At 37.3% G+C, this 26,407-nt stretch overlaps 1 protein-coding gene across 1 annotated transcript in view; it reads left to right on the forward strand.

Annotated features, from left to right (window-relative positions):
- ALS2CR11 (amyotrophic lateral sclerosis 2 chromosome region candidate 11) overlaps window positions 1-26,407 on the forward strand; it is a 136,688-nt gene that overhangs the window by 92,129 nt on the left and 18,152 nt on the right. The window contains exon 15 of the mRNA XM_018038504.1: window positions 3,015-3,073. Within this exon, the coding sequence (XP_017893993.1) occupies window positions 3,015-3,073 (59 nt within the window). The remainder of the gene's footprint in view (window positions 1-3,014; window positions 3,074-26,407) is intronic.

Consider the following 26,407-nt stretch of genomic DNA (forward strand, 5'->3'; position numbering starts at 1 on the left):
ACAGGGCTTATTTTCGTATTGTTCACTCCAGTTTGCTCTTGAGTAGGTTGTTAACTTTTCTGGATTTTTCTCATTTTTAAAATGAGAAAAATGGTTTTAAGACTATTCAGTCTCCAATTTTTCTAAAATTCTATATTTCTAAGTTTATATGTGCATAGTGTCTTTTAAAAATGATTCAATTCCTAAATACATATTTTATATGATTTAGTTATACTTTGCTTTACACTTTTTAGTTTATTCATGTAGATTAGTCTTATATAATTAACCTAATTCTTCTATGGATACATTATATAAAATAAAATGCAATATATATTAAAGAGTTTATTTAGTAAGATTCACATAGCACTCTTGCTAATAAATTCCTTGCATGATCATTACCTTTAAGCAAATTAGAGACATATGCTAGCCCAGTTCCTTTGCAGCTGCTTTCATTGATACCCTCTGGCTACTGATATGTATGTACATATATTTCAGCATACTACCACAATTCACTGAAGAACGTGATTGTTCCACGCCATGCTTTTATAAGCTCTTTAAGTTTATTATGTAAGAATCTTCTCTAGTGTCATGAATTGAGGAAATACAGACCTATTCATGAAAGGTATCTAGAATGTAGGGTGTGTGTCCACACAGCTTTACAGAATTGGGTTTGTATAGCAAATGTATGATGGAAGATCCCCCAAATGACTGCCAGAGGATAGGCTAAAGTGAGGCTCCAAGAAGGATTAATAAAAGTGATCTTTTAAACATTGTCAAGCACTTATGGGAAGAAGGCGATGGCACCCCACTCCAGTAGTCTTGCCTGGAAAATCCCATGGATGGAGGAGCCTGGTAGGCTGCAGTCCATGGGGTTGCGAAGAGTCAGACACGACTGAGTGACTTCACTTTGACTTTTCACTTTCATGCATTGGAGAAAGAAATGGCAACCCACTCCAGTGTTCTTGCCTGGAGAATCCCAGGGACTGGGGAGCCTGGTGGGCTGCCGTCTCTGGGGTCGCACAGAGTTGAACACAACTGAAGCGACTTAGCAGCAGCAGCAAGCATATATATGATAAGGTACATAACAGCCAGAAAATATTCAGAATCACCTAGAGTAAAGTGATTTTTTTTTTTTTTTAGTTTTTACTTCATGTTTTGAACTGGCATTAAGATCCAGAAAAGTAGAAGTATTCAATATATTGACTACAATGTGATTAAAAAACAATCTCTTACGTACATAAAGTACAGGCCAAGTACAGTGTATGTTGACATTTAAGTTTAAAAACAATGCATGCATTTTAACAATTCTATTCAAATTAGTAGAGTTACTAAGTGACAAACTTAAGGGTGCGGTGCATCAGGGGTTAGAATAGAAAGAGTAATGGTCAGTTTTCATTCCAGTCACGAAGAAGGGCACTGCTAGAGAATGTTCAAACCGCTGCACAGTTATGCTCATTTTACATGTAAGTAAGGTTATGCTCAAAATTCTTCAAGCTAGGCTTCAGAAGTACATGAACTGAGAAATTCCAAGTGTATAAATGGGGTTTAGAAAAGGCAGAGGAACCAGAGATCAAATTGCCAATGTCTGTTGGATCAGAGAAAACGGGAATTTCAGAGAAACTACTTCTGCTTCCTTGACTACACTAAAGCCTTTGACTTTGTGGATCACGACAAACTGGAAAATTCTTAAAGAGATGGGAATACCAGACCAGCTTACCTGTCTCCTGAGAAACCTGTATGCGGGGTCAAAAAGCAACAATTAGAACCAGACATAGAACAACCGACTGATTCAAAACTTGGAAAGGAGTACAACAAGGCTGTATATTGTCACCCTGTTTATTTAACTTATAAGCAGAGTACATCGTGTGGAATGCCAGACTGGATGAATCTCAACCTGGAATCAAGATTGCTGGGAGAAATATCAGCAACCTCAGATATACAGATGATATACCACTCTAATGGCAGAAAGTGAAGAGGAGCTAAAAAGCCTCTTGACGTTGAAAGAAGAGCGTGAAAAAGCTGGTTTGAAACTCAACATTCATGAAATGAAGATCATGGCATCCAGTCCCATCACTTTCTGGCAAATAGAAGGGGAGAAAGTGGAAACAGTGACAGATTTTATTTCCTTGGGCTCCAAAATCACTGCGGAAGGTGACTGCAGCCATGAAATGAAAAGATACTTGCTCTTTGGAAGGAAAGCTGTGACAATCCTAGACAGTATATTAAAAAGCAGAGACATCACTTTGCCGACAGAGGTGCATCTAGTCAAAACTATGGTTTTTCCTGTAGTCATGTAAGGATATGAGAGTTGGGCCATAAAGAAGTCTGAGCACTGAAGAATTGATGCTTTTGAATTGTGGTGCTGAAGAAGACCCTCAACAGTCCCTTGGATTGCAGGAAGATCAAACCAGTCGATCCTAAAGGAAATTACCCTTATTGGAAGGACTGATGCTGTAGCTCAAATACTTGGGCCACCTGATGCAAAAAACTGACTCATTGGAAAAGACCCTGATGCTGGGAAAGATTGAAGGCAAAAGGAGAAGTGGGCAGCAGAGGATGAGATGGTTAGAGAGCATCACCAACTCAATGGACATGAGTCTGAGCAAACTCTGGGAGACAGTAAAAGACAGGGAAGCCTGGTGTGGGGCAGTCTGTGTGGTTTCAAAGAGTCGGACACCACTTAGCGACTGAACAACAACAACAATGATGGTAAAATTAACAGCAAAACTTACATTCATTTGTGCTTATTATGTTCCAGACACAGTGTTAGATGCTTTAGCCTTTAAATGACACAACCCTGTGAGAGAGGATCGTCACCCTTTGACAGATGAGGAAACTGAGAAAGAGTGAAGCAGGATAACATGTCCAAATTCAGGTGGTTGGTTAGTTGCAGAGGCTGAGTCTAGGCAATCCGGCTTAGAGCCTGTTCCCTTAACTGTTGTACTACACAGTCACTAGAGACGTGTGTGAATAACATGTTTATCAAATACCACAAGTGCTGACTTAATTATATGATTTTTTTCATTCTTTTTCAGATGAGTTAATGCAAGACAAAGCCTGTGGACAAAAAAATACAAATAGAAAAGGAAAATCAGTAAGCATATTAATATATCCTTTAAAACTCATTGTTAATATTTTATATTATTTTGAATTAATTAATATTTACTGTATATCCTGTCATCAAAAGGCATATACTATTATCAGTATAGTTCAGTCGCTCAGTCGTCTCCGACTCTTTGCGACCCCATGAATCGCAGCACACCATGCCTCCCTGTCCATCACCAACTCCCGGAGTTCACTCAGACTCACGTCCATCGAGTCAGTGATGCCATCCAGCCATCTCATCCTCTGTCGTCCCCTTCTTCTCCGGCCCCCAATCCCTCCCAGCATCAGAGTCTTGATAAAGTCTTGGGAACTTGAATAGAATTTGTATCCTAGTTTTGTGAAAATTGTATAAATCTTAATTATGTTAAAAAAATAAAATAAATACCTTTAAATAGACAATTATTAGGCAGAGAAATGGAAAAGTATATAATACCATGGTAACCATAGGATTAACTAGATAAAAGACTCACTAAATTAATCAAGATATTAACACAATCATCTCAGGAAGAATTGAGTACAGACAAGAGAAAAAGTGTTCATTTATATGAATAATTGCACTTAATTCATTATATTAAAAGTTCTTTCCACCTAAATAACCTAAAGTTTACTTACATCTTATGGAAAGATTTTAGCATTCTATGAGTAAAATATTTTCATTAAAGCTGTCTATTGGTGAAAATCATTCAAATAAAAAAAGAAAGCATATACTCTATCACTATGAATTTACTACCTTATTATAAGTAAAGTTTACTTATATTATGTCATGGTTTATTATAAACTTATAAATTATTATAAAGCAATATAAATAAATATAACATTAATTTTAACAAGTTATACTGTTTAATTCTGCCTCTCCCAAATTGTTTTACTAGGCAACTCACAGTAGCACCAGGAAAGCATAGACCATCTCTGCCCAGCTACCTACATAGTTTCAGTTCAGACTGTAGTAAATCCAGATTAATTTCTGGATTTCTATTATATGTTTCTTCTAGTAGGAAAGGACAAGAGAAACAAGCTCTACTTTACAAAAGTATCTTAAAATCTATTAATGATATAATCTTAATTTAATTATTTTATAAATGTACTACCCAAAACCAAGATTTTTTAGGGATCTGCATATAACTTAAACCTTTATAACCGCAGTTCAACTCCTCTCCCTAACTAAATGTTTGTAACTTATATCGTAATACTCACTGGCCCAATTCTTCTAGCTGTGGCATTTCTCATATTAATTGAAGAAAAGTTTTGGGTCTCATGTAACTTCAAAAAGGACCAAACATTATTGGACCATATAGTATATTATATCCCATTGCCAATGCAATCAAACTGTTCATTAAAGAACAACTATGACCAGCTATTTTAATAAATACTTAATTTATTAAAATAAATATTTAAATCTCTATTTAAATATTTAAATCTCCATTTAATAAACATGGAGACAGATACAACATCTATCTCCATATTTATTATTCTACCATCTTAACGCTAACCTTAGCCTCAGCCATATGAATCCCTCTACCTATTCGTTATCCTCTCATCAACAAAAATCTAGGGGTATTCTTAGCTATGTCAAACCTAGCCATCTATTCTATTCTGTGAGGTGGATGAGCTTATTATTCAAAATATGCTTTAATCGGATCCCTAGGAGCAGTGGCACAAACAGTTTCGTGTGAAGTAACACTAGAAATTATCCTTTTATCAGTCCTTTTAGTAAATAGATCTTTTACCCTCTCAACTTGCATCACAAGAACATCTATGATTGATTTTTACATCATGACCTCTAGCCATAATATAATTTATTTCAATAAATTGTATTTATTCTGTAGAAACTAATTGAATCCCTTTGATCTAACAGAAGGAGAATTAGAGCTTTTATCTGCCTCTAACATAGACTATGCAGCAGGCACATTCATTATATTTTTCCTATTAGAATATGCCAACATCCATCATAATAAACATTTTCACAACAGTCCTATTTCTAGGAACATTCCATAATCCCCATACACCAGAACTATATACAATGAATTTTATTATCAAAACACTACTATTAATACCCACGATTCTCAACACCCAACTCATACATCTACTTTGAAAAAACTTTCTATAACTAACACTAACCTTGTGTATATGACACGTTTCACTACTGAACATAACATCAAACATCCCTCTACAAACATAAGAAATATGTCTGAAAAAGAGTCACTTTGACAGAGTAAATAATAGAAGTTTAAATTATCTTATTTCTAGAACTATAGGAATTGAACCTACCCATAAGAATTCAAAATTCTTCCTGCCACCACATTTCACTATATTCTATAGTAAGGTCAACTGAATAAGCCATTGGACCCATACCTTGAAAATGTTGGTTTATATCCTTCCTTTACCAATAAATCCCATTATTTGATCATTATCTTAATAACCATTATTTCAAGGACCGTAATTGTAATAACTAGTTCATACTGATTACTTATTTGAACTGGATTCAAAATATATTAGCTGTCATCCCTATTCTAATAAAAAACTTTAACCCATGAGCCATAGCAGCATCAACTAAATATTTCTTAACACAGGCCATCAGATCAATATTACTTATAAATAGCCTACCATATTGTGGTCAATGAACCAATGTAAACATTTTTAAGCCAACAGCATCAATAATCATAACAATAGCTCTAGTCATAAATTAGGACTATCCCCATTCCACTTCTGAGTACTTAAAATCACACAGGACATTTCACTAACAGCAGGCTTAATTCTATTAATAAAACCAAAACTTGTACCATTATCCACATTATACCAAATTACACCATCCATTAACCTAAGCTTACTACTAATCATATCCACACTATCAGTCATAATTGAAAGATGAAGCAGACTGAATAAAACCCAACTACAAAATATCATAGTTTATTCATCAATCACTCACATAGGAAGAATAACAGCTATCACATAATCCAACTCTAATAACCCTAAACCTACTAATTTACATTATAATAACACTCATTATATTCACATTACTCATTCACAGCTCAGCCACCACTGCATTATCATTATCACACACATGAAACAAAATACCCATCATTACAAGTCTTATCCTCACCATTCTATTTCCAGTAGGAGGCATCCTGCCACTATCAGAATTCATACCCCAAAGGGTAATTATTCAAGAAATAACAAACATAAGCACGTTATGTTACCTACACTATTAGCCACCATAGAACTACTTAACCTGCATTTCTACATACAACTTACATATTCTACATTACTAACCATAGTTCCATCAGTCAATAACATAAAAGTAAAATGACCATTTGAATATATAAAACAAAACAACTTTTCTACCAAGAATAGCTGTAATATCTATATTACTTTTAGCCCTTACACCAATCCTTTCAGTACTGGAATAAGAATTTAGGTTAATACAGACCAAGAGCCTTCAAAGCTATAAACACATATAATTTCTTTAATTCCTGTACAGTAAGACTTGTAAAGCTCTATCCTACATCAATTGAATGCAAATCAAACACTTTAGTTAAGCTAAATCCTCATGAGATTACTGGGATTATGCACCCACAAAATTTTAGTAAACAGCTCAATAGTCTTGGGGCTTCCTTGGTGGCTCAGTTGCAAAGAATCTGCCTGCTAATGTAGGAGACATGGGTTTGATCCCTGGGTTGGGAAGATCCCCTGGAGTAGGAAATGGCAGCCTGTTCCAGTATTCTTGCCTGAAAAATTCTGTGAACAGGGGGGCCTGGCAGGCTATAGGGTTATAAAAGGCTGTAGGGTTGTAAGAGTTGGACACAAGTTAGCAACTAAACAACAATAAAATACTCTAGTCAACTGGCTTCTGTCTACTTCTGCCACTTGAGGGGAAAAAGGCAGGAAAAGCTCCTGCAGAATTGAGGCTGTTTCTTTGAATTTGGAGTTCAGTATGTTTAATCTCCACAGGACTTCACAAAGAGAGGACTCAACCTCTGTCTTTAGATTTACCATCTAACGCTTACTCAGCCATTTTTGCATGTGTTCATAAACCACTGATTATTCTCAATCAATCATAAAGAAATCAGCCACCTGTATTTATTATTTGGTGCCTGGGCTGGAACAGTGGGTACTGCCAAAACCTACTAATTAGTGCTGAATTAAGTCAACCTAGAGCATTACTAGTAATTACTGTTGCTGCTGCTGTTAAGTCACTTCAGTCGTGTCTGACTCTGTGCGACCCCATAGACAGCAGCCCACCAGGCTCCGCCATCCCTGGGATTCTCCAGGCAAGAACACTGGAGTGGGTTGCCATTTCTTTCTCCAATGCATGAAAGTGAAAAGTGAAAGTGAAGTCGCTCAGTCATGTCTGACTCTTCGCGACCCCATGGACTGCAGCCCACCAGGCTCCTCCATCCATGGGATTTTCCAGGCAAGAGTACTGGAGTGGGGTGCCACTGCCTTCTCCAAGTAATTACTAGTAATGCTCAAAATTCTCCAAGCCAGGCTTCAGCAATACGTGAACCGTGAAATTCCAGATGTTCAAGCTGGTTTTAGAAAAGGCAGAGGAACCAGAGATCAAATTGCCAACATCCACTGGATCATCGAAAAAGCAAGAGAATTCCAGAAAAACATCTATTTCTGCTTTATTGACTATGCCAAAGCCTTTGACTGTGTGGATCACAATAAACTGTGGAAAATTCTGAAAGAGATGGAAATACCAGAGCACCTACCTGCCTCTTGAGAAACCTATATGCAGGTCAGGAAGCAACAGTTAGAACTGGACATGGAACAACAGACTGGTTCCAAATAGGAAAAGGAGTACATCAAGGCTGTATCTTGTCACCCTGCTTATTTAACTTCCATGCAGAGTACATCATGAGAAACGCTGGGCTGGAAGAAGCACAAGCTGGAATCAAGATTGCCAGGAGAAATATCAGTAACCTCAGATATGCAGATGACACCACCCTTATGGCAGAAAGTGAAGAGGAACTAAAAAGCTTCATGATGAAAGTGAAACTGGAGAGTGAAAAAGTTGGCTTAAAGCTCAACATTCAGAAAACGAAGATCATGGCATCCGGTCCCATCACTTCATGGCAAATAGATGGGGAAACAGTGGAAAGAGTGTCAGACTTAATTTTGGGGGGCTCCAAAATCACTGCAGATGGTGACTGCAGCCATGAAATTAAAAGACGCTTACTCTTTGGAAGAAAAGTTATGACCAAACTAGATAGCATATTCAAAAGCAGAGATATTACTTTGCCAACAAAGGTCCGACTAGTCAAGGCTATGGTTTTTCCAGTGGTCATGTATGGATGTGAGAGTTGTACTGTGAGGAAAGCTGAACGCCAAAGAATTGATACTTTTGAACTGTGGTGTTGGAGAAGTCTCTTGAGAGTCCCTTGGATTGCAAGGAGATTCAACCAGTCCATTCTGAAGGAGATCAGTCCTGGGTGTTCTTTGGAAGGAATGATGCTAAAGCTGAAGCTCCAGTACTTTGGCCACCTCATGCAAAGAGTTGACTCATTGGAAAAGACTCTGATGCTGGGAGGGATTGGGGGCAGGAGGAGAAGGGGACAACAGAGGATGAGATGGCTGATGGCATCACTGACTCAATGGATGTGAGTTTGAGTGAACTCTGGGAGTTGGTGATGGACAGGGAGGCCTGGCATGCTACGATTCATAGGGTCGCAAAGAGTTGGACATGACTGAGTGACTGAACTGAACTGAACTGAGAGCATTACTTGGGGATGATCAGATTTACAATGTAATTTTAACAGCCCACACATTTGTAATAACTTTGTTCATTATATATGATATACTTCATAGGTATCCCCTGGAGAAGGAAATGGCAACCCACTCCAGTATTCTTGCCAGGAGAATTCCATAAACAGAGGAGCCTGGTGGGCTACAGTCTATGGGGTTGCAAAGAGTCAGACACGACTAAGCAACTAATACACACACACACACACACACACACACACACACACACTTCATAGGTATATCATCTATACCAGTGATAATAGGAGGCTTTGGAAACTGGTTAGTTCCACTGATAATTGGATCACACAGTATAGCCTTCCCTCATATGAACAGCATACGCTTCTGACTACTTCCACCCTCTTTCTTACTCTTTTTTGCAGCTGGTGCAGGTACAGGCTGACCTGTATACCCACCTCTAGTTGAACACCTTGCTCATGCAGGAGTTTCAGTTGATCTTACCTTTTTCTTCCTTTATATTTAGCAGGTGTTTCTACAATTCTAGGTGCTATTAATTTTATTACCACGATTATAAACATAAAAGCACTCCCTGTACCTCAAACATTATTAGTGTGATCTCTCCTAATTATAGCTGTATACTATTATTATCATTGCCAACACTAGCACTAGAATTATACTCTAAACAGACCAAAATCTAAAAACAACCTTTTCTGACCCTGCAGAAGGAAAAGACCTCATTCGTTATCAATACTTGTTCTGATTTTTTGGTCACCCTGAAGTTTATATTCTTATCTTACCTGGATTTGGAATAGTCTCACATATTGTAACTTATTATTGAGGAAAACAGAGACTTTGAGGCATAATATATGGGTATATGGGCATATTACGAGCTATGATATCTCTTAGGGTTTATCATATGAGCCAATCATATGTTTATTGTTGTTGTGTGCTCAGTCATGTCTGATTCTTTGCAACCCCATGGACTGTAGCATGCCAGGCTTCCCTGTCCTTCACCATCTCTCAGAGCTTGCTCAAACTATGTCTATTGAGTCAGTGATGCCATCCAACCATCTTGTCCTCTGTCCTCTCTTCTCCTGCTTTCAATGTTTCCTAGCATCAGGGTCTTTTCTAACAAGTTGGCTCTTCGCATCAGGTGGCCAGAGTATTGGAGCTGCAGCTTCAGTATCAGTCCTTCCAATGAATATTCCAAGGGACTCTCAAGAGTCATATGTTTATAGTAGGCATAGATGTTGATACATGTGCATATTTTACATCAGCTACTATAATTATTGTTATTCCTATAGGAGTACAAGTATTTAGTGAAAGTGAAGTCACTCAGTTGTGTCTGATTCTTTGTGACCCCATGGACTGTAGCCTACCAGGCTCTTCCATCCATGGGATTCTCGAGGCAAGAATACTGGAGTGGGTTGCCATTTCCTTCTCCAGGAGATCTTCCCAACCCAGGGATTGAACCCAGGTCTCCCACATTGTAGGTAGACGCTTTATGGTCTGAGCTACCAGGGAAGTCTACAAGTATTTAGCTGATTGGCAACTCTTCATGGGGTAATATCAAATGATCCCCTGCTATATTATAAGACTTAGGCTTTACTCTCCTTTTTATAATAGGTAGTTTAATAGGAATTGCTTTAGCCAACTCATCCCTAGAAACCACTCTTCATGATACATATTAGGTAGTTGCACAAATCCGTTATGTCCTATCAATAGAAGTGGATTCGCCATTATAGGAGGCTTCAGACATTGATTCCCACACACTTAACACAGCATGAGCAAAAATTCATTTTGTAATTATATTTGTAGGCATAAATATAACTTTTTTCCCATAACACTTCCTTGGTCTATCTGGAATATCACAATGATATTCTTACTACTCCAATATATACACAACATGAAATACTGTGTCATCAATAGGCTGATTCATTTCACTAACAGCAGTGATACTTACAACTTTTATAATCTGAGAAGCATTTGTATAAAAATGAGAGAGCTAACCACTGCAAACTTAGAATGATTACATAGATGTCTATGATATCACACATTTGAGGAACCCGCTTATATTAGTTTAAAACAACTAAGAAAGGAAGGAATCAAGCCCTCTTTTACTGGTTTCAAGCCAACACCGTTATGTCTTTCTCAATAAATGCAATATTAGTGAAATATACATAACTTTGTCGAAGTTGTAGGTGAAACTGTATATACCTCTATGGCATATCCTTCCCAACGAGACTTTCAAGATGCAGTGTCACCTGTCATAGAGGAACTTCCGCACTTCCATGATCACGTTAATAATCATATTTTTAATTAGCTCCTTAGTCCTATGTATTATTTCACTCATGTTAACAGCTAAGCTAATACATACAGGCACAATAAATGTACAAGAAGTGGAAAAAGTTTGAACAATCTTAGCAGTCATTATCCTAATTTTAATTCCCTTGCCATCACTATGAATTCTTTATATGACAGATGAAATAAATAATCCCTTTCTGACTATAAAAACTATAGGACACCAATGATATTGAAGTTATGAATAAACAGACTGTGAAGACTTTCATATATGGTTCATACGTCAGATCTAAAACCAGGAGAGCTGCAATTATTAGAAATAGATAACCAAGTAGTACTATCCATAGAGATAACAATCTAAATATTAATTTCCTCCAAAGATGTTTTGCACTATTGAGCTGTTCCTTCTTTCAGCCTAAAAACAGATGCTACTCCAGGATGCGTAAAACAAGCAACCCTAGATTATGGACAATGCTCTAAAATTTGTAGATCAAACCACAGTTTCATGACTGTTGTCCTTGAATTAGTTCCATTGAAATACTTTGAGAAATGATCTTCATCAATATTATAAATTCATTAAAAAACTAATTAAACTTTTAAGTTAAAGACTGGGTGTTAACTCTCCCCTTAATGATATGCCACAACTAGACACATCACCATGGTTTATTTCTATTTTTTATTGTTTTCTTTTTAAATTTTATTTATTTTAATTGGAGGCTACTTACTTTACAATATTATAGTGGTTTTGCCATACATCTATTTTATCAAAAATTCTAGTCCTAATCATTATATTCCAACTAAAAATTTTAAAAATATACTTCAAACCAAGAAGTAAAAATATACTAAAATGCAAAAACAACTCACCCTTGAGAAGCAAAATGAATGAAAATTTATTTGCCTCTTTCATTAACCCAACAATAATGTAACTTCTTATTGTTGTATCAATCATATTCTCAAGTATTTTATTCCCCACAGCTAACTCACTAATCAACACTGCATGGTTTTATTCAACAATGATTAGTCCAACTTACATTGAAACAAATAATAGCTATTCACAAACACAAAGAACAGACCTGAACATAATATGTATATCATTAGTATACATATAACACTAATGTATACACTAATGTATATACATATAACACTAATATATGTATAAGTATAATATGTATAACACTAATATGTATATCAGTTATCCTTATATTTATTGTTTATTGGATCAACAGATATATTCAGACTTATATCACATTCATTTACACATGCTATACAACTGTCAGTAAGTTTAGATCTAGCTCCCTCTGTGAGCAGGAAATGTAATTACTGATTTCTGCCATAAAACCAAAATTTTATGGCAGAATTTTGGCAGAATTTATGGCAAAACCCCAAAATTTCTGCCATTTTTTACTGCAAGGAACACCAGTTCCTCTTTTATTCGACCAATCGGCTTTGCTATATGATTAACACTTAATATTATAGCAGGTCATCTATTAATTCATTTAATTGGGGGAACAACTTTAGCACTACCAAATATTAGTAACGCCACAGCCTTCATAATATTTAAGCAGAAAAGGAAAGATATACTCATCTGAATGCAAAGTTCCAAAGAATAGCAAGAAGAAATAAGAGAGCCTTCTTAAGTGAACATTGCAGAGAAATAGAGGAAAACAATAGAATGGGAAAGACTAGAGATCTCTTCAAGAAAATGAAAGACACCAAGGGAATATTTCATGCAAAGATGGGCACAATAGGACAGAAATGATATGGACCTAACAGAAGCAGAAGGTATTAAAAAGTGGCAAGAATACATAAAGGAACTGTACAAAAAAGGTCTTAATGACCTGGATAAACACGATGGTATGAACACTCACCTAGAGCCAGATATCTTGGAGTGTGAAGTCAAGTGGGCCTTAGGAAGTATCACTATTAACAAAGCTAGTGGAGGTGATGGAATTTCATCTGAGCTATTTCAAATCCTAAAAGATGATGCTGTGAAAGTGCTGCACTCAGTTTGTCAATGAATTTGGAAAACTTGGCAGTGATCATAGGACTGGAAAAGTCAGTTTTCATTCCAATCCCAAATAATGCCAATACCAAAGAATATTCAAACTACTGCACAGTTGCGCTCATTTTAAAAGCTAGCAAGGTAATGCTCAAAATCCTTCAAGCTAGGCTTCACCAGTACATGAACTGAGGACTTCCAAATGTACAAGCTGGATTTAGGAAAGGTAGAGGAACCAGAGATCAAATTGGCAACATTCACTGGATCATCGAAAAAGCAAGAGAATACCAGAAAAACATCTGCTTCTGCTTCATTGATTATGTCAAAGTCTTTGACTGTGTGGATTACAACAAACTGGAAAATTCTTCAAGAGATGGGAATACCAGACCACCTTACCTGCCTCCTGAGAAACCTGTGAGCAGGTCAAGAAGTAATGGTTAAAACTGGACTTGAAACAACAAACTGGTTCAAAATTGGCAAAGAAGTACATCAAGGCTGTATATTGTCACCCTGCTTATTTAACTTATATGCAGAGTACATCATGTGAAATGCTGGGCTGGATGAAGCACAAGCTGGAATCAAGATTGCTGGGAGAAATATCAATAACCTCAGATATGCAGACGACACCACCCTTATGGCAGAAAGTGAAGAGGAACTAAAGAACTTCTTGATGAAAGTGAGAGAGAATAGTGAAAAAGCTGACTTAAAAGTCAAATATTCAAAAAACAAAAATCATGGCATCTGGTCCCATCACTTCCTGGCAAATAGATGGAGAAACAATGGAAACAGTGATAGACTTTATTTTCTTGGGTTTCAAAATCACTGCAGATGGTGACTGCAGCCATGAAATTAAAAGATGCTTCCTCCTTGGAAGAAAAGCTATGACAGACCTAGACAGTGTATTAAGAAGAAGAGATATCACTTTGCCTGCAGGTCTGTATAGTCAACGGTATCATTTTTCCAGTAGTCATGTATGGATGTGAGAGTTGGACCATAAAGAAGGCTGAGTGCTGAAGAATTGATGTTTTCACACAGTGGTGTTGGAGAAGACACTTGAGAGTCCCTTGGACAGCAAGGAGATCAAACCAGTCAATCCTATAGGAAATCAACCCTGAATATTCATTGGAATGACTGATGCTGAAGCTGAAGCCCCAATATTTTGGCCACCTGATGTGAAGAGCCAACTCACTGGAAAAAACCCTGATGCTGGGAAAGATTGAGGGTAGGAGGAGAACAGGGCAACAGAGGATGAGATGGTGGGATGGCATCATCAATTCAATGGACATGAGTTCGAGCAGACTCCAAGAGATAGTGAAGGACAGGGAAAGCTGGTGTGCAGCCCATGGACCCACAAACAGTCAGATACAACTGAGCGATTGAACAACAACAACAACAATCCTTGTTTTACTTACTGCCTTTGAATTTGCCATTGCCCTAATTCAAGCTTATATATTCACCTTTCTAGTAAGTCTTTGCTTATATGACAACACACAATGACCCTCCAAACCCATATCACATAGTAAGTCCCAGTTCTGACCCCTTACAGGAGCTCTCTCAGTGCTTCTAATAACCACAGGCCTAGTAACTTGATGTCACTTTAATTCAGTAATATTATCATCATTAGGCCTATTAACTGATACCTTAACAGTATAACAGTTGTCCAAGAAAGCACTTTCTAAGGCTACCATAGACCAGTTGTTCAAAAAGGACTTCAATATGAAATAATCTTATTTTTATTTCAGAAGTCCTCTATTTTTACTGGCCTTTTTCTGAGCCTTCTAACACTCAGGTCTTTTTCCTACACCTGAATTACGTGGATGTTGACCACCAACAGATATCCATCCTCTAAATTCACTAGAAGTGTAGCTTCTTATTGCCTCTGTCTTCTTAGCTTCTGGAGAATCCATCATCTGAGCCTAACACAGCCTTATAGAAGGAAACCAAAAACATACTCCAGGCTTTTTAAAAAAAACAATAAGCAAAATTAAAATGTCATCAATTCGAGTCAGTAGTGGAGTGGAAATGATAGAGGACAGAAGTAGTGAGCTTGAAAAAATATCAGTAGGATTTACCAATCTGAACAACAGAATGAAGATAAACCGAAAAAAAAAAAAAAAAAAAAAAACAATTTCCGGGATCTGTAGAACAATAGCAATATGGGCAATATGAGTTGTCAATATTGTCAATAACAATGTTGATACTCATTAGAATCCTAGAAGAAAAGGAGAGAGGAGGAGAAGGAGGAGAAAGAGAAGGATAAGGTGAAATTATTCAAATAAATATTGGCTGAAAACACCCCAGCATTTGTGGAAAACGTAAACCTATGGATTAAAGAAGCTGACCAAAGCCCAAAGAGGGTAAACCCAAAGAAATTCAAGGCACACAACCATTATACTTCTAAAAATTAAAGAAAAAATGTCTTGAAAGCAGCCAGAGGGAAACAGTGAAATCTATAGGGAATAAAAACATACCATGGAATATCTATTTGAATGATAGTGATTTTCTCATTTAAAATCATGGAAACCAGAGGATGTGGCCCAATATTTTTCAAGTATGAAAAGAAAAGAAGTGGCAACTGTAAATTCTATACCCAGCAATAATTCACGAGTGATGGGGCAAAGAAGATATTCTTAGACAAAGGAAAACTAAGAGAATTTGTTGCTAGCAAACATACCCCTAATGAATACCTAAAGGAAATTCTTTAAAAGAAAAGAAAATGATAACAGAAAAAGGCTTGGCGCTATAGAAACAAAGAAACAGCAGAATAGGCAAATATAGCCTATTCTAATTCTCATGGGTTTTTAAATAATATGTAATCATTAAATCAAAGATTATAACATGACCTCCTGACCAAAATAATCTGCAGATGTGAAATGTAAGTAGGGGAGATACATAGGACAATTATTTTTTAAAAGTTGGCATGATTAAAATGCCTAAATGGAAGTAAGATTTCTCTACTTCACTCAAGAGGTAAAATATCAATACCAGTAGATTGAAATAAGTGAATATGTTATAGTACCTAGCACAATCACTAAGAAAACTGTAAAAAAAAAAACAAACCTAAAAAACTATAAATCAATGTGGAATCCTAAAAAATATTCGAACAACCCACAATGAGGTAAGAAAAAAGAAAAAAAGAATGAGAAATAGAGGAAACAAACAGGAAAAAAATAACTAAATGGCAGACTGGAGTCCCAACATGTCAATAATAACTGATTTAAAAGACATGGTTGGGAGAGAGCAGCCAAGATGGCAGAGTAGAAGGGCCCTAAGCTTACCACCTCTCATGAATATACCAGTCAAAATAATCTGCAGAATAATCATCATTGAAAAAGACTGAAACCTACCAGAAAATAACCTTCTACAGCTGAATACATAAGAGCAGAACCAGTGAGACTGGTAGGGGAAGCAGACTGTGGTTATAATCAAATCCCATATCCTTAGGTGGGTGATCCACAAACTGGAGATAATCATATTACAAAAGTTCTCCCCAGGAGAGTTCTGAGCCCCATGTTAGGACCTCAAGCCCAGGGTCTGGAACCAAGGAGAGAAGCCCCAGAGGATTTGGCTTTGAAGGTCAGTGGGGCTTGATTGCCTGAAGCTCCATAAGATTAGGAAATAGAGACTGCATTCTTAAAGGGTGCACACAAAATCTCACACACACTAAGAATAAGGGAAAAAGCAGTAATTTGGGACAAGGCTGGGCCAGACCTACCTGCTGGTCTTAGAGGGTCTCCTGGGGAGGAAGGGAGCAGCTGTGGCCCACCACAGAGATATAGACACTGATGGTGGATATATCGAAGAACATTCATTTGCATGAGTTTTCCAGGCTGACATTTTGGTCCCATGATCTGGCCTTACCCAATAGACCACAAGCTTCAGTGCTGTGATGTCTCAGGCCAAACAACAAACTGGATAGGGACACAGCCCTTCCCATCCACAGACAGGCAGCCTAAAGATATCCTGAACCCAAAGCTGCCTCTAGACATGCCCTGAGACATGACCCTGCCCACTAGGGAACAAGACCCAGCTTCACCAGGGAACAGTCACCAGCCCTTCTTTCCAGGAAACCTGTACAAGTCTCTAGACAAGCCTCACCCACTGGGAGGCAGACATTAGAAGCACAAAAACCGCAGTCCTGTGGACATAACATATTCATGAGTTGGAAAACTCAACATAGTAAAGATGTCAGTTCTCCCAGATTGACCTTTATATTTAATGTAATTTTAATCTAAATACCAGTTCTTTGTAAATATAGACAAAACCATTCTAAAATTTATATAGAAAGCATAGGTCCTAGAGTAGCTAAAGTCATCTTTAAAAAGAAGAAAATGGGAGGAATCACTTTACCCATATTAAGGCCTACTAGCTGTAGTAAACCCACTCCAGTACCCTTGCCTGGAAAATCCCATGGACAGAGGGGCCTGGTAGGCTACAGTCCATGGGGTCGCGAAGAGTCGGACACAACTTCACTTTCACTTTCACTTTTCACTTTCATGCATTGGAGAAGGAAATGGCAACCCACTCCAGTGTTCTTGCCTGGAGAATACCAGGGACGGCGGAGCCTAGTGGGCTGCCGTCTATGGGGTCACTCAGAGTCGGACATGACTGACGCGACTTAGCTGCAGCAGCAGCAGCAGCAGCTATAGTAATCAAGCTACAGTAGTTAAGAGTAAAGATAGAGTGGTACTAGAAGAGAGACACAAAGATCAATGGACCAGAATAGACACCCCTGAAATAGGCCCACAAAATTACACCCAACTGATTTCAACAGTGATGCAAAAGCAATTTAATGGAGGAATGATAGCCTTTTCAAGAAGAAGTGCTGAAGCTACTGGGACATCCCTGGGCAAACAAAACCAAACCTTGTCCTAAGTCTCTTACTTAAGATAAAAAACAGTAATAAAATTAAGTGCTGGTGAAATATGGAGAAATTGCTGATAGGAATTTAAAATTATATAACAACTCCTGAAAACATTTTGGCAGTTTCTCAAAAACACTAACTATGCAACCTCCATGTACCCCAACAATTATACTCTTAGGCATTTATCCTAGAAAAATTAAGTCTTACAATCACACACACACAAACACCCTGAACAAAATGTTCATAGAGCCTTATTCATAGTAGCCGAAAAGTGGAGACAACACAAATATTCTTTAATTGGTGAATGGCTAAACAAACTGTGCTACCTCTATGCTATGGAACAATACTCAACAATTCAAAGGAACATTGATACATACAACAACCTGGATGAAATTCCAGAGAATTATGCTGAGTGAAAAAAAAGCCAATCCTCAAATATATACTATATGAATTCTTTTATATGACATTCTTGAAATTATAAAACTACAGAACAGGTTAGTGGTTGCCAGGCCTTAAGTAGGAGATGGAGGCAGGAAAGAAATGGCTGTGACTATAAAAGGACATTAGGGATCCTTGTGGAAATATTCTACACCTTAATTGTATAAGATGTTACTATCCGGAGATTGATATTGACGTTATACAGTTTTTCAAGATGTTACTATTGAGGGAACCTGGATGAAAAGTACATGGTCTCTCTTTGTTATTTCTTACAACTGTGTGAATCTACAGTTATTTCAAAATAAAGTTTAATGTTTAAAAAAGAAAAAACTTACCTTAAATATTTTTCTTAAGGGTGATAGTCACACCTGTGTATAAGAGATAAAACTAAATTAAGTTAAACAAGATAAATTCAGTGGGTAACCTGTAAAACATAGGTTACATAAAATCAACAGAGTTAGAAAGTTCAAAGAATCTATCACCTAAGGCAACAGGATTGTAAATTGAAAGCTGGAGTTCTAGAACAAATTCCTTAAAGTCTAAGCTAATTGCTTCATCAACAAGTCACAAAATCTTCAGAACCCTACGGTAAAATAAACTTTGAAGTTTGAAGTTCAGAGAAGAGTTTTTTATGAACCAAGGTAGACAATGTGTTAAAGAAATGCTGTATTTCGAGACAAACTTCTGGAATGCTTATCTGAACTGGAAAGGACTAACATCTCTTTCAATTCACAGCTGATTCAGGTGACAGTCTTTCAATAGTTCCTTCACATTTTTAGAGTCCCTTCCTAAATTAAGATTATTTAAATATAGTATAATAAATTTCTATCTAAACCCTGACAGTGTCAGAATGTGAAATCATTTCCCCAAAGGTCAGGATTCAAGAAAGGTAGGGGCAGGGAGGAGGGAATTTACCTACCAATGAAAGGCAGTGTTTGGTGATGGTAAGAGAATTAGGAATAAGAAATTAGGATATGGGGAAAAGAGCTTGGATTTTACAGGAAGAAATACCTAGGTTCAAACCCAAATTCTTCTACTACCATGGTCAAATAAATTTAGGCAATTTACATCTGACTTTCAGTTTTCACCTGCAAAATGATTATATTATCAAATATTTCAAAGAATTTAAAGGATTGAGAACATAATAGTCACTTGCTAAATGGTATATATTATTTTTTCACCTGTACAAGTATATGATAGGATAAATGTGAGAAGCAGAATTGTTGGATCAAAGTGAATGAGCATATTTACTTTTGATAGATAACTGCAAGATTATCCTTTAAACCAGATTTACTTATTTACCCAAAATGTAGGAAAATATCCATTATCTCAGAGCCTGGTCATTTTTGTTTTTGTTAATTTGATGCACAAAAATAATATTTCATTGATATTTTAATTTGCATATCCCTGAGAATTAATGAGTGAACAGTTTTCATGTGTTTATTACCCATTTGTATTTCTGTTATTTGACTATAATCTCTGCTCATATTTACAAATTGGGTTGTGTCTGTGCTTATTTATGTGTGAAAATGCTTTTTATTTTTGAATAACAACACTTTGTTATCTATGCTGTTTGTTATCTACATTTGTTTTTACTTCTTCATGGTCCTTATAGAAATTTGAAATGTTTATGTAGTGAAATCTGGCAGCTTTTCCTTATGGCTATTCTATTGTTTAGAATATCCTTCCCCTCTCCAAGATTATGTCAGCATTTTCCTAGATGATTTTCTATGTATACTTTCTATATTTAAATATTTAACCCATCTATATTTGATGTTTCTGGTATGAGGTACGGATCTATTGATAATTTTGCGGAAATTGATAGATAGTTGTCTCAGTGCTATTTATTAATTGTCCATATAGTTAACAGGTGTTTGTCTGTCAGTAACCCTTCTTCAGGATATCCTGTCTGCCCCAACTCTAATTGTTGGTATATTTGGCAAACTTGACACTACACCTCTGTGGCAACAAGGATGACCATGTAATTTGATGTAAAAATATTTAGAGGTACTTCCCTGGTGGGATCTTCCCAGCCCAGAGATTGAAACCATATCTTTTGCATCTCCTGCATTGGCAGGTGGATTCATTACTACTCTGCCACCTGGGAAGCCCAATAGTTAAATGCATACTGACTTCCACCGTGGCTGCACCAATTTATATTGGTTTGTTTCCCTCATTTTGTTTTCCCCTTTATTGAGGTATTATTGATATAACATATGTAAGTGCGAGGTGTACAATATGATAATTTGATACATGTATATATTGCAAAATGTTTACCGCATTAAGTTTAGCACCTCCATCCCCTTATATATTTACCTTCATATGTGAGTATGGTGATAACATTTAAAATGTACACTTTTAACAACTTTCAAATATATAGTACAGTAATGCTAATTATAGTCACCATACTGTACATTAGATCCACGAACCTATTATTCATCTTATAGCATAGAGTTTGTACCATTTGACTAGTTAGAATCCATATGTAAGTGAGAAAATGTATATCTGTCTTTCTCTATGACTTATTTCACTTAGTATAATGCCTTCCAGGTCCATGCATGTAAACCAATAGTTTCTTACTTTTTTTTTTATCCATTCGTCAATGGACACGTAAGTTATTTTCATGTCTTGACTAATGTGAATAAACCTGCAGTGAATGTGGAGTGCAGATATCTCTTCAAGTTAGTGTTTTCATTTCCTTCACATATATGCCCGGAAGTGGGATTGATGGATCATATGGTAACTCTTTTTAACCACCCCATAGTTAAATCCATGTGTGTGTGTGTGTGTGTGTGTGTATGTGCCCAGTCACTGAGTCATGTGTGACTCTTTATGACCCCATGGACTGTAGCCAACCAGGGTCCTCTGTCCATGGAATTTGCTAGGCATGAAAATGAGCAAGTTGCCATTTCCTACTCCAGGGGATTTCTCAGCCCAGAGATTGATTGCATGTCTCTTGCTTCTCCTGCATTAGCAGGCAGATACTTTACCATTGTGTCACCTGGGAAGCCCAATAGTTAAACTCATACTGACTTCCATAATGGCTGCACCAGTTTACATTCCCACCAATAGTGCACAGGGGTTCTTTTTTCTCCACAGTATCACCAACACTATTGTTCCCCATTGTTAACATCTTATATTACCATAGTACATTTGCCAAAACTTAAGAAACCAACATCAGTACATTACTAATAACCCAAATCCAGATTTTATTTGGGTCTCACTATTTTTTCCATTAACATTCTATTTCTGTTCCATGTTTCAGTACAGAGCACCACATTATATTTAGTTGTCATGTCTTCCCAGACTCCTTGGGTCTACGACATTTTCTCTGTTTTTTCTTGATTTTGTTTCTTTTTATGACTTCAAAAATCATGATGAGCTCTGGCCAAGTATCCTGTATAATGTCCCCCAATATGTGCTCGTCTAATCAGGATGAAGAGGCAGGGCAGGTGTTCTGGTATTCCCATTTCTTGAAGAATTTGCAACAGTTTATTGTGATCCACACAGTCAAAGGCTTTGGCATAGTCAATAAAGCAGAAATAGATGTTTTTCTGGAACTCTCTTGCTTTTTTGATGATCCAGCAGATGTTGGCAATTTGATCTCTGGTTCCTCTGCCTTTTCTAAAACCTGCTTGAACATCTGGAAGTTCACGGTTCACATATTCCTCAAGCCTGACTTGGAGAATTTTCAGCATTACTTTACTAGCATGTGAGATGAGTGCAATTGTGCAGTAGTTTGAGCATTCTTTGGCATTGCCTTTCTTTGGGATTGGAATGAAAACTGACCTTTTTCAGTCCTGTGGCCAGGAAGCAACAGTTAGAACTGGACATGGAACAACAGACTGGTTCCAAATAGGAAAAGGAGTACGTCAAGGCTGTATATTGTCACCTTGTTTATTTAACTTCTATGCAGAGTACATCATGAGAAATGCTGGGCTGGAAGAAGCACAAGCTGGAATCAAGATTGCCGGGAGAAATACCAATAACCTCAGATATGCAGATGACACCACCCTTATGGCAGAAAGTGAAGAGGAGCTAAAAAGCCTCTTGATGAAAGTGAAAGAGGAGAGTGAAAAAGTTGGCTTAAAGCTCAACATTCAGAAAATGAAGATCATGGCATCTGGTCCCATCACTTCATTGGAAATAGATGGTGAAACAGTGGAAACAGTGTCAGACTTTATTTTTGGAGCTCCAAAATCACCTCAGATGGTGATTGCAGCCATGGAATTAAAAGATGCTTACTCCTTGGAAGGAAAGTTATGACCAACCTAGATAGCATATTGAAAACCAGAGACATTACTTTGCGAACAAAGGTCCGACTAGTCAAGGCTATGGTTTTTCCAGTGGTCATGTATGGATGCAAGAATTGGACTGTAAGAAAGCTGAATGCTGAAGAATTGTGGCGTTGGAGAAGTCTCTTGAGAGTCCCTTGGATTGCAAGGAGATCCAAGCAGTCCATTCTAAAGAAGATCAGTCCTGGGTGTTCTTTGGAAGGAATGATGCTGAAGCTGAAACTCCAGTACTTTGGCCACCTCATGTGAAGAGTTGACTCACTGAAAAGACTCTGATGCTGGGAGGGATTGGGGGCAGGAGGAAAAGGGGATGACAGAGGATGAGATGGCTGGATGGCATCACTGACTTGATGGACATGAGTTTGAGTAAACTCCGGGAGTTGGTGATGGACAGGGAGGCCTGGAGTGCTGCGATTCATGGAGTTGCAAAGAATTGGACATGATAGAGTGACTGATCTGAACTGAATCATGATCAGATTCATGAGTTTTTGCAGAAAATGATGAAATGTACTTCTCAACACATCACATCAGGATTCATGATATGGTAGTGATATTTGCCTTTTGTTTGTTTGTTTGTTTATTTTTAAAATTTTAATTGTAAGCTGATTACTTTACAACATTGTGGTGGTTTTTGCCGTACATTGACATGAATCAGCCATGGGTGTACATGTGTTCCCCATTCTTACCTTCCCTCCCCATCCCATCCCTCAGGGTCATCCCAGTGCACCAGCCCTGAGCACCCTGTTTCATGCATTGAACCTGGACTGGCTATCTATTTCACATATGATAATATATGTTTAAATGCTATTCTCTTAAATCATCCCACCCTCACCTTCTCCCACAGAGTCTAATAGTCTGTTCTTTACATCTGTTTCTCTTTTGCTGTCTCACATATAGGGTCATCATTACCATCTTTCTAAATTCCATATATATGCATTAATATACTGTATTGGTATTTTCTTTCTGACTTACTTCATTCTGTATAATAGGCTCCAGTTTTATCCACCTCATTAGAATTGATTCAAATGCATTCTCTTTAATAACTGAGTAATATTCCATTGTGTATATGTGCCACAGCTTTCTGATCCATTCATCTGCAGATGGACATCTAGGTTGCTTCCATGTCCTGGCTATTGTAAAGAGTGCTGTGATGAACACTGGAGTACTCGTGTCTCTTTCAATTCTAAATTCCTTGGTGTGTATGCCCAGCAGTGGGATTGCTGGGTCTTATGGCAGTTTTATTTCCAGTTTTTTAAGGAATCTCCACACCATTCTCCATAGTGGCTATACTAGTTTGCATTACCACCAACAGTATAAGAGGGTTCCCTTTTCTCCACACTCTCTCCAGCATTTATTGTTTGTAGACATTTTGATAGCAGCCATTCTGACCAGCGTGAGATGGTACCTCATTCTGGTTTTGATTTCCATTTCTCTGATAATGAGTGATATTGAGCATCTTTTCATGTGTTTGTTAGTCATTTGTATGTCTTTGGAGAATTGTCTGTTTGGTTCTTTGGCCTATTTTTTATTGGGTCGCTTATTTTTCTGGAATTGAGCTGCAGGAGTTGCTTGTATATTTTTGAGATTAATTCCTTGTCAGTTGCTTTGTTTGCTATTATTTTCTCCCATTCTGAAGGCTGTCTTTTCACCTTGCTTATAGTTCCCTTCGTTGTGCAAAAGCTTTTAAGTTTAATTAGGTGTAATTTATTTATTTTTGCTTTTATTTCCATTACTCTGGGAAGTGGGTCATAGAGAATCCTGCTGTGATTTATGTCAGAGTGTTTTGCCTATGTTTTCCTCTAGGAGTCTTATAGTTTCTGGTCTTAAATTTAGAGTTTTAATCCATTTTGAGTTTATTTTTATGTATGGTGTTAGAAAGTGTCCTAGTTTCATTCTTTAACAAGTGGTTGACCAGTTTTCCCAGCACCACTTGTTAAAGAGATTGTCTTTTCTCCATTGTATATTCTTGCCTCCTTTTTCAAAGATAAGGGGTCCATAGGTGCATGGATTTATTTCCAGGCTTTCTATTTGGTTGCATTGATCTATGTTTCTGTCTTTGTGCCAGTACCGTACTATCTTGATGATTGTTGCTTTGTAGCATAGCCTGAAGTCAGGCAGGTTGGTTCCGCCAGTTCCTTTCTTCTTTCTCAAGATTGCTTTGGCTTCAAGGTTTTTTGTAATTCCATACAAATTGTGAAATTATTTGTTCTAATTCTCTGAAAAATACCATTGGTAGCTTGATAGGGATTGCATTGAATCTATTGATTGCTTTGGGTAGTATACTCATTTTCACTATATTGATTCTTCCAATCCATGAACATGGTATATTTCTCCATCTATTTGTGTCATCTTTGATTTCTTTCACCAGTGTTTTATAGTTTTCTATATCTAGGTCTTTTGTTTCTTTAGGTAGATTTATTCCTAAGTATTTTATTCTTTTTGTTGCAATGGTGAATGGAATTGTTTCCTTAATTTCTCTTTCTGTTTTCTCATTGTTAGTCTATAGGAATGCAAGGGATTTCTGTGTGTTCAGTCTATTTCCTGCAACTTTACTGTATTCATTGATTACCTCTAGTAATTTTCCGGTGGAGTCTTTAGGGTTTTCTATGTAGAGGATCATGTCGTCTGTAAACAGTGAGAGTTTTACTTCTTTTCCAATCTGGATTTCTTTTGTTTCTTCTTCTGCTCTGATTACTGTGGACAAAATGATCAAAATTATTTTTAATTGTAGATGTGAGAGTGGGCATCCTTGTCTTGTTTGTGAGTTTAGGGGAAATGTTTTCAATTTTTCACCATTGAGGATAATGGGTGTGGGTTTGTCATATATAGCTTTTATTATGTTGAGGTATGTTCTTTCTATGCCTGCTTTCTGGAGGGTTTTTTTTTTTTAATCATAAATCGTTGTTGAATTTTGTCAAAGGCTTTCTCTGCATCTATTGAGATAATCATATGGTTTTATCTTTTAATTTGCTAATGTGGTGCAGCAAGAGGGCATTAAAGGGCAGACACACTGGAAATGTAATCACAGAAAACTAGTCAATCTAATCACACTAGGACCACAGCCTTGTCTAACTCAATGAAACTAAGCCATGCCCTGTGAGGCCACCCAAGACAGGCGAGTCATGGTGGAGAGGTCTGACAGAATGTGGTCCACTGGAGAAGGGAATGGCAAACCACTTCAGTATTCTTGCCTTGAGAACCCCATGTACAGTATGAAAAGGCAAAATGATAGGATACTGAAAGAGGAACTCCCCAGGTCAGTATGCCCAATATGCTACTGGAGATCAGTGGAGAAATAACTCTAGAAAGGATGAAGGGATGGAGCCAAAGCAAAAACAATACCCAGCTGTGGATGTGACTGGTGATAGAATCAAGGTCCGATGCTGTAAAGAGCAATATTGCATAGGAACCTGGAATGTCAGGTCCATGAATCAAGACAAATTGGAAGTGGTCAAACCGGATATGGCAAGAGTGAACGTCGACATTCTAGGAATCAGCGAACTAAAATGGACTAGAATGGGTGAATTTAACTCAGATGACCATTATATCTACTACTGCAGGCAGGAATCCCTTAGAAGAAATGGAGTAGCCATGATGGTCAACAAAAGAGTCCAAAATGCAGTATTTGGATGCAAATTCAAAAACAACAGAAGGATCTCTGTTCATTTCCAAGGCAAACCATTCAATATCACAGTAATCCAAGTCTATGCCCAAACCAGTAACACT

Source organism: Capra hircus, chromosome 2 (assembly GCF_001704415.2).
Source record: "Capra hircus breed San Clemente chromosome 2, ASM170441v1, whole genome shotgun sequence".
Classification (NCBI taxonomy): domain Eukaryota; kingdom Metazoa; phylum Chordata; class Mammalia; order Artiodactyla; family Bovidae; genus Capra; species Capra hircus.